Source organism: Rhipicephalus sanguineus, chromosome 1 (genome assembly GCF_013339695.2).
Source record: "Rhipicephalus sanguineus isolate Rsan-2018 chromosome 1, BIME_Rsan_1.4, whole genome shotgun sequence".
Classification (NCBI taxonomy): Eukaryota; Metazoa; Arthropoda; class Arachnida; order Ixodida; family Ixodidae; genus Rhipicephalus; species Rhipicephalus sanguineus.
This window is the reverse complement of record NC_051176.1, coordinates 330967966-330982510: the sequence shown is the minus strand read 5'-3', so window position 1 is coordinate 330982510 and position 14545 is coordinate 330967966. Positions and strand designations below refer to the sequence as shown.

The 14545-nt window shown below is 49.6% G+C and overlaps 1 protein-coding gene across 6 annotated transcripts in view; it reads left to right on the top strand.

Moving 5' to 3' along the window:
• LOC119379545 (rap guanine nucleotide exchange factor 2) overlaps positions 1-14545 on the top strand; it is a 493626-nt gene that overhangs the window by 311408 nt on the left and 167673 nt on the right. For all 6 annotated transcript variants that reach the window (XM_049412009.1, XM_049412010.1, XM_037648837.2 and 3 more), the window contains one exon: positions 5205-5280. In XM_049412009.1, coding sequence (XP_049267966.1) covers positions 5205-5280 — 76 coding nt within the window. The remainder of the gene's footprint in view (positions 1-5204; positions 5281-14545) is intronic.

The following is a 14545-nucleotide window of genomic DNA, read 5'->3' as shown; positions in this document are numbered from 1 at the left end:
CGGTCCCTTTAAGCTGTGCATGGCAAATTTATGTTTCTGGCACACTTGTCACGAGAGAAGGCTTTTTAAGCCAGAAAAAAAAAAAAAAGCAATGATACGAAAGACACGATGAGGCGACTGTCCTGTGTACTTCCCTCTCTATGCAGTTCAGATTGATGTATGTGGATTTTCACGTGAATCTCCCTTGGTCTTCTTGATTTTATGTTGGTAAAGAAAAATCGTGTATTGAGCCATAAAAGGATGAAATGCACGATCTGAAAATGATATAGAACTTACGTAGAGTAAGATGAGTCCTACGTGATTGCCATCTACAGTAACGTACGAAGTACGATAGAATAGTTGAGATCGGTTATGTCACACTGACGCAACGCTTCCGACGCGAACTTCAAGAGAAATAAGTGGGACGTAGTTCGTCTCCATCCATTGGCTAATCAACCATCTTCTGCCAAACAAACGAAAATCTTGTTTTTGAAGGAATACGCTACAGTTTTGCTGTTTAGTATCTCAATGCTCTAACCGCGCGTAATAACGTGATAGCCGTCACTTATTCTGATTTGGACGAAATTCGGACGTGTGTGTGTGTGTGTGTGTGTGTGTGTGTGTGTGTGTGGTGTGTGTGTGTGTGTGTGTGTGTGTGTTTGTGTTTGTGTGTGTGTGTGTGTGTGTGTGTTTTAAAAACGCAAAATTTGGTTTGCCCCGTATTGTTGCCCTTATGGCTGGTACCAGGTTCTGTATAAAAGTATCCTTGGCTATATATATATATATATATATATATATATATATATATATATATATATATATATATATATATATATATATATATATATATATATATATTCATCCTTACTCACTGGGGTGGCTGTGCTCTGTTGTTGTCGCCTGGCAGAACGCCGGCATAGGCTGCGAAAAATACGTGGCTCCAAGGAGGGAGAGAAGGCTCTGCTTGGGCGACGAGAGAAAAGCCCACGCTCTTTCGGGGCATGATGCCCGGCTTCTTCCTTGCTCCTGTTCTTTTCCTCCTCACTCGCGTGCACCCCGAGCAGAAGGGGAGCCCTTCAGCTTAAATGAATGATGTGTGAATGACGCGAGAGGGGGGTTGCAGCAGTGTTTCTGTACCCCCGCCCCCAAAAGTTTGCGGAACGCAAAATTTCCGAGAAAGCTATATGTTCCCGCTTTGTCTGAGAACATAGCCTTCAAATAGATGTTCCAGCCTGTCGTAGTTCTTGCGGCCGACGCAGCTACCCGCTAGGTTAGAAGCGCCGTGCGCTAACAGAGCAGGAATTCGCATTTTCAGTGGAGCCCACGTTCCGTAAACTTTTGTGGGCGGGTGTACAAGCATACACATGTCGCCGCAAGAACGGCAGCTTCGTTCGCGGTGTCATGGCGCACGCTTTTGCGCTCGATACAGCGCACAACGCCGTCTGCGAACACTCGAGCACTGTTGCCCGCCTTTGTGACGCAACCGACGGCGGAGGCGTTGCGTCAGTGGTTGCCTAAATCGCGTCTTAGGTTTCGCACTCGTCTCACCATAACCCCGTTACGCGAAGGAGAAACGGATAGGCGAAGAAGAGGAAGAGGGGGTTGGCGCTCGACCCACCTAACGCGCCGAGGCGCGGTTTCGAGCTGCGGCCCGCGCTTCGTTCGCTGATGAAACCGCGGCTCCGCTGGGCCAGGTACCCTTTCGTTGTGTTCCAAGGTGCGAGGTCTCTTCCACGCTCGCCTTTCTCCGCGCGATCGTGACTCGACCTCGTTATTTGCGATGCGTAATTTGTGGCGCCGGAGCGCACGAGTAAAATAAGAAACGCGTATAGTACATTGAAGCAAGATACGCTCAGTGAAATCTCATGGTGCGCCTCGTTGTGGCCTCGATTCCGGCTCCTTTCTTCGCGGCCCTATTGTGCGATTCACTTAATCAGGAGACAGAATTTTGCGGCGGTAGAATGCAGGGTACTTGCCAGGACAGTTTCCCTGACACTATTATGTATTCTGCGTGTTCCGTGAGACCTGACTCGTACGCAGACGACAAGCGCCCTCCCCAATTTTTATTTTTTACGCAAGTCTATATAGGTTATTACATTTTTTTTTTTTTTCGTGCCTTATACCCGGACTTCGAGCGCAGCGCTAAGCGTCGCTCGCACAAAGAAAGGCACACCTCTTCGTGAAATGGGCAGTCTCGATTAAAGAACGGGGCCTCGCGGCATTAAGCGCGTATACGCTCTTTTAGGACGTCTTGTGCGCGCTGCAACGACGACTGACGGATAGAACTGTCGAGGAGGCTCATTTATTTTCTAACCGCGGTACTTTTGCGTTTTGAAGTTCCCCTCCCTGCAGCTGCGCCCGCTGGCGTCGTCGCTTCTTTTCTCCGTCCACAGCAGCTGGCACACACACCCGTCGGGCGCAGCCGGCGACGACGCCGCCAATGTCGTTCGTCTTGACGCGCGCCGTGGCAGCGCTGTCTCGCGCCTTCTCCTTGGGATGCCCGCTCGCGCCCTGTCGTTGCCGTCGTCGCGCTAAAGCGCCAAGGTCTCTTGGCCGCCGCCCCGGCAGCGAGCGAACTATGGAGCGCACGGCGGGTCCTACCGGGGAGATGAAGCGTCGTGGCCTCTCTCTCTCTTTCCACTTTCCCTCTGCGCTTTAGACTCGCGTAGATATAATGCCCATCTGCTGGTCGCGTGCATGACGCCTGTTGTGTGTGTGTGTGTGTGTTTGTATATGCTGTTGTTCCTCTGGCTTTTCGCTTCTACGCCTTGCGTATGCGTATGTGCGTACACGGACTTTTAGCTGCGGCTGTGCGCGTGGGCGCCTTTCTCCATTAAGGAGATGGCCCTGGGATGGCGGCGGCACCGAGACGACTCGGGAGAAGCGCCAGCGTGCTGCAGGCTATACGGGCCCAGCAGTTTGCACGAGACATGTCGAGTCGCGTTGCCGTGTTTGTCGTATAAGCGCGGGGCCGGAAGGATTAGCGTTCCGGCTCAGGCACCGCGAACGGGCGCATCGAGAGGAGGTGCAGAGTGTGTATGTCGGGGATGACGCGGTGATACTTCGTGCTGTACACGATCCGAGCAGGATTGCTCGCCTACACTGTAATATACTTGGCGGCCGTATAGGCCTACACGCTAATTTCGGGCCGTCAGCGGTTTGTTCAAGAAGACGTCCGCTGCATTTGCACGAGCGCGCTTTGCGACGCGACTAAGCGATGCAGAGACCCCACTTGAGCCTCCAGAGTCACTTTTATAGCACAGGCAAATCGAAGCGGTGGACATTAAACGTTCGTATCGCACTGTATACTACATTGGATGGATGTATGGATGTATGGATGACAAACTTTTTGATTGGAACTTGCGTGATTTTGGAGAGAGAGCGAGAGCAGCGTTGCGAGAGAACCTGCGGTCTTGTTTCTGTTTATCGTTGTTTTTCTTGTTTTATTTTTTTGCTTGAACATCTTATGGCTTTAACAACTAAAAGCGGTTTGGTTTAGTTGTCGTGAATGCAATGATATATTATGAATTAAGGACGAAGAAGCACACGACACTACTCAATATCCCGCAGGGTTGAGTCTTTCGTTGCCCGCCGCGCTATACGTTTTATAAATAATATATGTGCTCCGTTTCCCCAAATGTCAAACTAGGTGATAATAGGGATCTTCATCGATATCCCGGAAGGCGAGTGACTGCTATATATCAGTTTTTGTTATGCTTGACTTCTTCGTAAACTCTGTTAATCTGGTACTTGTGATGATGTTGCGTATAGCTTATACGAAGGTTTAGATAAACTATTATACAAGCCCTTCAATGCCGTATAAAATGCGCTGAACAGGGATAGCAGGCGTTCCCTGACCGATGCCTGAGCATCGAGCTTGCGTCGATAGCAACTGAACACTGATAATCATTTGTTACAGTATTCACATCGGCGCCACGCAAACAAGGTATTATAATATCGTGGTTTTTGTTCGATGTGGGCAGATTTCGCGTGCCATTGCTTATTCTTCCCTTGTAAGCTTTAATTGAGGTCCGGCCACGCTGGCTCAACGGCGAGGGTCTGACGATGTGCCAAGAATTCGTTGCGCGTCAGTTTATATGCAAACCAGTCCTGAGCACTTAACAGGTAAAACGAGACCGGGAATTGCGTTCGCAAATCATCCTCTTCACATGCGCGCAATATATATATATATATATATATATATATATATATATATATATATATATATATATATATATATATATATATATATATATATATATATATTTATATATCAATACGCACTCCGAAAGCACGGTGTGTTGTTGGTGCAGTAACCCCAGTCGCCCTGCTGAAACCGCGAAATATTGGCATCAGAGCGAGGCGGGACCGGTGCTCCAGCCTGGCGCCGGCCTTCAGCTATCACGAGTCAGAACCTGTAGTTGCGGGATGCCTCTTGCGGTACTCGTGTTGCTTCAGAAAACGCACCTATACACCTGCTGCGGCAGCATTCAGTGTGTATGAGGTAGCTCTTATGAGCTTTGCAAACCGGTGGCGGAAGCATTGAATAACGCAAGTTTATTTTCGCAACAAAAATGCGCAAGTGTAAGTGGAATAGACGCAATGGCAAACAAGTCCCTGGCTAAGCGTTAAAACCCCTCCTTCCATGTGTCACGCTACCCATAGTGAAATTAAAAAAAAACATCAATGAAAGAAAGACATGCGTAATACGAGGTGCAGCCGGGTGCAGGCCACGTAGAAGAGTTTCACAGATGTGTATTTCGTATACCAATTCATTATGAAAGAAATACGAGATATAACAAAACATAGAAGCAATATTTGTTCATCAATTGAAAATCACATATTCCAGTATATGTTTAAAAAGGAACCACTTCACGCTAACACGAAGCCGTTGATGCTGTCGTGCTCTAGTTTGGTGCACGGGGCAGAACGCATGCATGGCAATATTCTTTTAAGAAAAGTGTAAATTGACATGTTTCAACAATGATGCGGTCATAACTACTGAATTACGGTTAAGGAAATCTGAAGTGTGGTAGGTCAGAGGAATTCAAGCGCATTTTGCGTCTCGACCAAGGGCAAATTAAGCGCAAAATGCTCGTGTACTCAGACTTCCATGTTAAACACACACAAACGCGCGCGCCCGCTCGCGCTTGTTATTGTGCATGCGTGACGGTGGATTTGCTAGAATGTTAACTGACGCCACTTCCTTTCTCGCCTCCTTGCAGCTTCGGCAAGCGGTCCGCTGACACGGGTCGCCGTGTGTGCGAATGCATCACCCTGGAGCCCTCCGAGATGGTTGTGGTGAGTAGTCGCAACATTTATTTATTTATTTATTTATTTTTGCCTGCATGCTTCATTCGCTCGCCGTGCCGTCGCATGGCATGCGAGCGCATCGTCGTATACGCATCACCGCGTGCTCCGTCGCCGTTCCGCCGCCCTGAAAGTGCGCAAGTACTTCGCAGCGCCATGCGCTTAAGGAGTCTTTGCGCATCTGATGGTCCGAATGCGGCCCCTCCAAAATGCCCTTCCTCTGGGGTCCCACTAGAGTCGATAAAGCATCTGACCTCCTTCAAAGGGACCCTTATGTAGGGCAATTTGGAAGTTACCCTTTCTCGCACGTGTTGTGGATCCACTACCGATTTTTTTTTTATTTAGTATACGCCTTCGGGCGCTTGGTGTTTTGCAAAAGTTGTGAATGGGTCTGTTTGAAAGAACCCGCATCGACGCCGCGTGCGAGAGGAAGCGAGAAGTCGAGCGGCGATGCGTCATACTCCAGTCTCCTCGCCCCCTCCTCCTTCGAGGCAGCGGCCCGAAAATCTGCACTATACGCACGGCACGCGGTTGCCAAGGCCACGCGGCTTTCTGTGTGCCGCCGTGCGTCTCGTTTACACGCCCAGCGCGTGACTCACGTTACGTCACCATGACGTGGCGCCGTATACATCAGCACGCAGATGTCTAGATGCGCTTCATGCAGGTCGCCCACGTTGGACTTGCGAGCAGTTTCCCCCCCGCCGGTGGACTCCGCTGCGGAGGCGCCGATCTCATTTGTTCCGAAGTGAAGTTTCGTAACACCGAGGTTACGGAGTAATTTACCGGAGAAACGGCCCTCAGGGGCCAAGGGCGGCTTTGTTACTTTCAGGCGCGCTATGGAGTATACAAGACGCTCGTTCGTCGCGCGGCTGTGCAGACGGGCAGCAGACAGGAAAAGTGGTAGTACAGGGTGCGCGCCGAAGACCGATCTGTTAAATTGCCGCCTTTGTATTCAGCCCCGGTGGTTGATAGGAGGAATTACGTTGCGTCGGGTTACGGAATAGAGTCGGGTTCGCGAAAGTCGCGATCAAGTGTGGCCTTGACGAAGCCGTGATGGAGGGAGGGTTTTTATGGTGGCTATTACCTCTCAGATCTGCTCTGCAGCGAAGCCGTCTTGTTACGAGGGCTGCAAGCCATCGCAACCTTCGCAGGAAGCCCGCATCCCGAAGGCTAAGATAATGGTTCACGCATGTGTACGGACGACATAAGGTAGCTTATATATTGGATGACATAAGCTGTCCTATATTATTTTTTAGGCTCAGTTTTCTTTTTCTTCTAAAGTACTGCAACAGTATGTTGTTCATCAAGCAGCTGCAAAAAAAAAGAAAAAAAAAACAGCCTCTACCTTGTTGCCTGCACTTTTTTCCGCGGTAAACAGGCAGCGAGTGCGAAGATGCCTGGTAGAAAACGACCCTCACAGCGGCGGGAACTTGCTCTGCTATGACAGTGAATAAGTAATACCTTGTCGCAACGGTCTCTTTTGGCGAACAGCGAGACAAACATGATCCGCGTTTGTAAGGGAATGAAGCCGAGCCGTCACGACTGCAACATACGGGAAAACGCTTCGTTCTGTGTTTTTTTCTTCGCTGTGCTTAGTATATGCAACAGAAATTATAGTATATATATGTATAACCTGTTCGTGGACACGGACTCTCACTATCTGCTTCACTTTTCAAGCGATCGGAAGGAATAGCGAGAAATAAAAGTAAATAGTGCTTACAATCTTGCTCTGCGTTTTAACGCTCTATTTGCGTTAAAAAAAAAAATTAACATTGCGCTTCGACTTGGCACATTACTCTAACCATAAACTAGAACAATATCCCTAAGGCTTCCTTCCGCCTCCTATAGGTGAACCGTATACGTGTATACGTTATTCTGGAGCGTGCAACTTCTCGCGACTCTGTTACAGATTTCGTCGTGTGCACATTGCGTCTAAACGTTAAAAATAATAAAGAATTCAAACTGACCTGCAGGTCATGAGGGCAAGACGCAGTCGCAAATGTTCTTTATTGCGCTGTTCGGATGCGCGTGCGTGCGGTTGAACTGGTCGAATGTGCATTATTTATTTGTTTATTTGTTTGTTTGTTTGTTTGTTTGTTTGTTCATTTATTTATTTAGTGCAAAATCCTTCTTTTTTCTTCGCGTATTTACACTGGAAGGACGAAATTGCGCGCGAATATTCTCCTAATATAGTGCGTTCTGCTAACCCTGTCTTTGACACGGGCCTCTTATATATGTGGGCTTCCATATTTGTGTCCGCTGTGCGCGAAGCTATACTGCTATCGCGCACCCTGCTGCTTTCCGGACAACGTCACGGATCGATCACACTTGTGGAACTTACACTGTTGTTCTTCCGCGGGGGGATCAGATTAGGTTGTTCCGCATTTTCGAGTGCCGTCTGCAAGGTAGTACATACAACATTTAGCTTAGCGCGATACGAGACGATTCGCACTTTCAATTAGTGTTATCGGGAAACATCGAGATGCCTTCATTGTTGTTATACGTGCTTTAAAGCGCCGCGTGAGCTTCGAATCGGCTGCGTTGTTCGATCGTTTAACGAACCGGGAGTGCACGGTTCGTTCCGCAAGTCAGTGTGCGGGGGGCCTGTGCAGATAGCGATCGTCTCGCTCCCAGCGGCCAGTGTGTATGCGGTGTCTCGCGCACGCTTAGCGTGATTGATTTTACCTGCCCACCTTTTTTTTCACTTATCTCGTTCACTAGAACCTTTAAAACGTGAACGACGTTTCCGCACGGCCTTTCGATTGTCGTGTGTGTGCGTGCTTGCGTTTCCGCAAGCCCGCACACACACGACAAGAGTCGGAGGTCCTGGGTGAGTGTGAAGTGCGCATGCGCAGACCGGAGAAGCCGCCCACGCGTCATGCGGACTCGCGTGAAAACTTCGCCCTTGAGTTGCATGCGTGTGAAGGTTCTACAGGGTGCTCTCGCGAGATTACGAAACTATCGGCAGAGGCCGGGTTGGCAGGTTTAAAGATGGCGGCAGGCCAAGGGAGCGGTGCTCCGCCTGAGGTTTTCGAAAAGTGACGACTTGGGTCTGCCTTGTGACGATCGAGAGTGTTACCCAATCGAAGACTGGATGCAGTATCTAACGAGCTGGACTGAAATCGCCGTCCCGAGTAAAAGTGTTCAGTGCCCGCACCCTCTTGCACTATGCGCGCTCGCGCAGACAGCTAGCAGCAGCTCTGACTCTCAGTTGCGGCTCATCAGATCCTCAACATCGTCCAATGAGCTTCCTAAATACGGCTGCTCTGTCTCCATCATGTGGACGTCGTCAATTCCAACCCGAAAGAACTCTGCCAACATATGCGGGTCACAGTGTACGCTGCGAGGTAATTTGCTTCTGAAAGGACGTGGCGACCATAAGACAAAAGCACGAAAAGACATACGAAAGCAGCTACTGTATGCATGCGAGAGCTCCATGCAGATAATTCTGGCACTGCCTATGCGTAGGTGAAACTATAAGCGTATTGGACGCGTTACGTGCGCAGAGTTCTCAAGTTTGCGTGCGCAATGCATCCACGTGCGTGAAGCTAAAGCTGTAGTATTTGGCTTCATTACTGCCTGTTACGGAGTCTAAGTGCAAAGCCGCAAGTAGTAAGGGCTCGGTCCCAACACGCACGCACGCACACACTGTATGTGGGACACACTGTCGGTTACCTGAGTGCTCGCCAACCGTCATCACTACCGCAGGTGGCGGCTCCTCGCGGAGCCAGGCGCGCGGCGGCGAGTAGGCGTGGGAGCGATCGGTCCTATAATGCCAGCCCTATTGTCCTTCGTCTGGTCAAACAAAGCCACCTCTTCGGCGCGTTATTTCCACGACCGACATTACACCAGTCCACCGCGGCACGGGAGGTGTCTCGTGCGAGGGCCACGAAGACGGGCCGACCGAGCGCGAAATGGGGTGGCGCCGACCGTCCATTGTGTGCGCCTACAGCTTCCTGTAAATAGAGACGCCCGCGACGACGCGTGTGATTTGTTGGCCAGATGGAGGACTCGGCGGATGTGCGAAACTGCGCAGCAGAAACAGCAGCAGCGAGTAATATATTAGGATGATGCGGAGGATATATCAGTTGGCAGGACTATATTATGAACAAACCGTACCTCATGGTAGATGGGAACTGAATTTAAAGCAAAAAACAGCCGTAGTAACAACACTGGTGGCGTACGTACGTCGTAGTCAACTATAACCATATTACCTCTGCGTGCGCTGAGAGCAAAGTAAAGAGGGTATGATATGCATATAGGGCGTTTCATAAAATGCATTCAAAAATCCCCCCAAAATAAAAGAAAATGCGATATTTGCGCGCTGCTTTCTTAACTACATTTGTGTAGCGGCAAGCATTTTAAGATGAATAGCCGCGTCAATTACCGCAGTAATTAAAAAAAAAATTCGCAGGGTCCCTTATGCGTTCACTTAAGACGACTCGAAGGCGAAAGTCACTTTTTCTTCTCGGACGATGTATTGATCCTGCCCCGCCACCCTTCGATATCTTTCTGCACCTAACGTGGTTTCGCATTGCCTCCGTGATTGGACCACCTTTGACCAAGCTGATGATGACTAGTGGGGTTTTGTGGCGCGAGGGCCATGGGTGGCCAAAGAGCGCCATGTATTTTGTGTGGCGTTGGGCGATGACCAGTGATTTCGATGACAGGGTGTAAATGGCTGTATAGAGGCCTATAAAATCACGCCCTATAAAGAAGCGTAAAAGGTGTGTATAGAATATAAAATTATGACAGTGATGCGTGATGTGATCTATGGGTGTGGAATGAATTACAAGTGAGCACGGTATGTACAAGTGAGAGATGGAGAACTAGCACGAATGCCTCCTCAAGACCAAGCTGCGATGTCATGTGATGACGGCATCCTGTGATGATATGTCACAGTGACGTCATGATGACGTCGTAATGATGTCACAAATTTTGGTGATCCGTAAGTCATCGTGACGTCATATGGTGACATCATCACGTGATGATTTTTTGCACCACTCTTCCCCGATGCCGCGGGACGCCGACGGTCAAATTTCGCGTTTGATGAGGTATCTAAGGCTTTCGCCTTAAAAAAATGAGTCTTTTAATTAGAGGAGACATGCGGTCGGGTCGAAGGGGATAATTGGAGCCCTTCCTGCGAAAGCCCCGTTGCCGCTTTGAGATTTAAAAAAAAAAAAAAACGGCGGGTAATTTTCCCAGCGTGATGAAACCCGACCAATTTCGTTGGTGAAACCGAAACGCCGAAAGCGCAACTGCCATACTCTTCCGAAACGTACAGAATGACCTTCAATGCGACCCGGTCGTAATAACGAAAGCTGATTTTTTGTTCGGAAAGCAGAGCGGGAGGAGCCCTGTCGGAACGTGCGCTTGTTTGCTTAAGTGGAATCAATCAATCAATCAATGAATCAATCAATCAATCAATCAATCAATAATTGGTTGAATCGTTCTGTTTTGGCTAGTGCTACGCTATGATGTGTCAGCGCGGCCTCCCAGCGTATAATCGACCGCGTATTTTGGAGCTCCGGTAACATAAAGGTGACGGAGCGTGAGAGGTGCACGCGTTGACCGGAAACGGGATCCCGCTCCATTAGCGGCGAAGGCATCGTCGTCAGACACTACTCGATAGTCACGCGTAGCAACTTTCAAGGCTGAACAGCGCGAACCCAGGTAAAGTACGACGCAGTCCACTCGGCAGGATGTATGTATACTCCCATGCACGCATGACGCGGCAGCCGTCACTATGTGTGGCGCTGTGTGTTGTTGCGAACAGGTGGCGAGGCGGCGGTCGGGGGGCGGTTCGCGCTGACGTCGCCCGCTGCCGGAGGTGGAAATGGATACTTATAACACTGTTCAAGACAAACCACATGGTCGAAGGTCGCGACTTCTGAAGCGTAATGACGCGGAAGAAAGGAGCGAAGAACAGCCGCGCAATAGGCAGGTGCGACTGGTCGCCGAAGGTTTTCGAAGCCGTTGTCGCGAAGCGCACGGCTGAAGATGTCGCAAAGCCTTGAGTGCAAGCCAGCGCGGTGTATACCGTATACAGGCGTGCTGTATACTATAGTGTCTGGAAGAACTTGTTCCTGGCCGAGTTGGTGCCTATGTTTGCTCAAAATGTTATTTCTGGCGTTATGCTTGAAACATGATGAAAGGTCGGAGAAAAGACAGAGGAGCGCCACTCGCTCCTCCTCTGTTTCAAGCATTGTTTCAAGTATGTTTCAAGCACTGGGCCGGGAATAACATGTTTAGCAGGCAGAGTGTCTGGCTATCAGAGAGCCCTTACAAGAATCTGATTGCAATGATTTCTTTTTTCCCTTCGCGACCGTCACGCTTATAACTCATCTCGATACACTTCGGACAACCCACCTGAATGCATCTAAAGCACGGGGCATCCGATGTATAGCCTCGAATACATTGTATATCTGTTGATGTGGCGGGTTTAGTCGAAGGTGTGCGCCGGAAGTAATGTTTTTATGTTTTGACTCAAGGGCTATATATACGCCTTCACCGCGTTTTCCTGCCTCGTGCGAGCCTTTTATCCGGCATTTGTTGACCGGTGGCAAAACCCTGGCAGCTTGCGAGTTTCACCGTTATTTATATATACGCGTGCATAGCGCTGAGCGAGCGTGCACCGCGGAAAACTGGGCTCGCGGCTTGTTTCTCTAAAAATTTGCTTCCGGAGAGTTCAGTGCCCCTTGTCCCTCGGAGGGCGTCTCTTGCTCCTGTTTGTCAGTGGATCGACGGTCGTTGTCGGAATTCTGCGTCCATGATTTTGACTTACGTATTCGGATAAAGTTCTTTTTTTTTTCCTTGCCCTCTGGCGCGTTTACGCTCTGGCCTCCGAGCGGCTGTTTTCTCAAGTATATCCTCCAAAACATACATTGCCGGAGAGTCTTACCTCTGTCTTGCTCTATCTGATTCCAAGTTTTATGCCTATTAAAGAACCACAGGGGGTCAAAATTATTCTGGAGTCACCCCCACTACAGCGTGCCTCGTAATCATATCGTGGTTTTGGCACACGTAAAACCCCAGCAATTAAGTTATGCCTACAAATTTGATAATTGTATTCTCTCCCTTGAAACCCCTCCCCCCCCCCTGTTCCGTTATTTTAATATTTCATTATTTTATTTCGTAATACACTCCAGGTCCAAGTCCACCGGTTATCTGCCCGACACATTGCATGTGGCTTGCTCGCCCCAAATTTTCCTAATGTCAACTCCATCGGCTGCACCGTTCCCTCTCTCTGGTGTGCGTGCGTGCGTGCATGCATGCGCGCGCGCCTGTACGTGTGTGTGAGAGAGAGAACTGATCGCGTGCCCACCTACCGCACCGTTACACAAGAGGCAGCATAAACGAGTAGCCGCGCAATCCGAGCACTTCCTTTTGTTCTCACGGCCGTCGACTGCATGCGCCGTCAGTCGAACACATACACACACTGCCGCTGAACTGTCTGCTTCGCACGTTGCGTCAGAGCTTTTTAACCGTCTCCATTGTCTCGACAGCGGCGAGATATATACCTGCCTCCTTTCATTCTCGGTCATGCAGTTACGAGCGTATATGCACCGTCTGTTCGTGCACTGCCAACAGCACGCGGTGTTCCCTCTTGGCAAAAACTCAAGCTCTATTCCCACTAGATGGCGCGATGCGAAGCGGTTACGTGCGGTTACGCGGCGTCGCTGTCGCTCCCGCTTATATGCAATCGAAGGCCGCAGCGGTTGGCGACGACGTCTCTTTGTGATCCCATGAGACGCAGGCCTTCTCGTTTAGTGTGGTTCGATTCGACAGAGAGGACCTCGCAAACTGAATGGGCGGTGCAAAGTGGTACTGCTGAACCAATAAGGGAAAATAGAACGCTGCAATTGGCAGGAATACACAGTTGCATTCTTTAGCTTTCTGTTTTGCCTATGGTCGTCTGAACATGATTTGCAGGGTATACGACCAGTATCTGTATTCACCAGTGCACACACACACACACACACACACACACACACACACACACACACACACACACACACACACACACACACACACACGCGCGCGCGCGCGCGCGCGCGCGCACTCAAGTGGTTACCGCCTGTTTTCACACACACACACGCACACGCGCGCGAAAGCTGTTTACGCTAAATATTCATATAAGGGCCGATGCGAACAAATGGCTGTACAGGAAGTATACTATTAGCGAAGCCTTCCAGCATATAGCAGACGGCTCTCATAACGAAGGAAGAGTTGGTGGAGTCTGCCGCTGACCTATATATGTGTCGTTTACTGATGTGCAACTCCCTTCAGAAGAGCCACTGTTCCGTTAACGGTTCCATCGCCTTATTCAAGCGAAGTTAGCCCTATCTGAGCTGACTCTGCAACTACTATGCAATAACGAGAGAGAGAGAGAAACTAATAATAATAATAATATCTGGGGTTTAACGTCCCAAAACCACGATATGATTATGAGAGACGCCGTAGTGGAGGGCTCCGGAAATTTCGACCACCTGGGGTTCTTTAACGTGCACCTAAATCTAAGTACACGGGCCTCAGACATTTTCGCCTCCATCGAAAATGCAGCCGCCGAGGCCGGGATTCGATCCCGCGACCTTTGGGTCACCAGTCGAGTGCCATAACCACTAGACCACCGTGGCGGGGCGAGAGAGAGAGAAACTAGGGAATACGAGAGCGCTGAGGGAAACACGGGCCAATTACCTCATCCGAGGCCAGCAGGAGCGCTCTTGATCAAAGCAATGTATAAGCATCCGAAGGAGATCCTCGCCGAAGTTTTGTCTTCGTTATCGGACTGATCGTCTGCCTCTATTCACATGTGGAGCTTATACCTGCGTCATGGTGTGGTACTGGCCAGTAAACTCTGTTTCTCTGTAGCATTATACATGCATATAGTATACTCAAAACACAGCGTAGAAGGAAGCAGTTGAACAATATATGACACAGTTATCAACTCGAGGTTGCGACATGCTTCCGCTGCTCCTGTATATCCCAGGCTGCGTATCAGGGGCGCGAAGAAATTGCGGCCCTTCGCAACTGTATACCACGCTAAGTCGGTTTCAAACTCCGAAGTGGTTTCGCGTGTAAGCACGTTGTATGCGTTTGTTGCGCAGGCGTCGTCGTATATAAGACATGGCCTCCGTGTCCAGTCCGCCTTGGCGCTCGGAGTGCAGCTTTTTCTTACGCGTAGCCGTATTTCTTGAGGCAGCCGAAGAAAGACAATGCATTACTCGTAAATTGTGAGCCAGTGGTGCACTGTTGC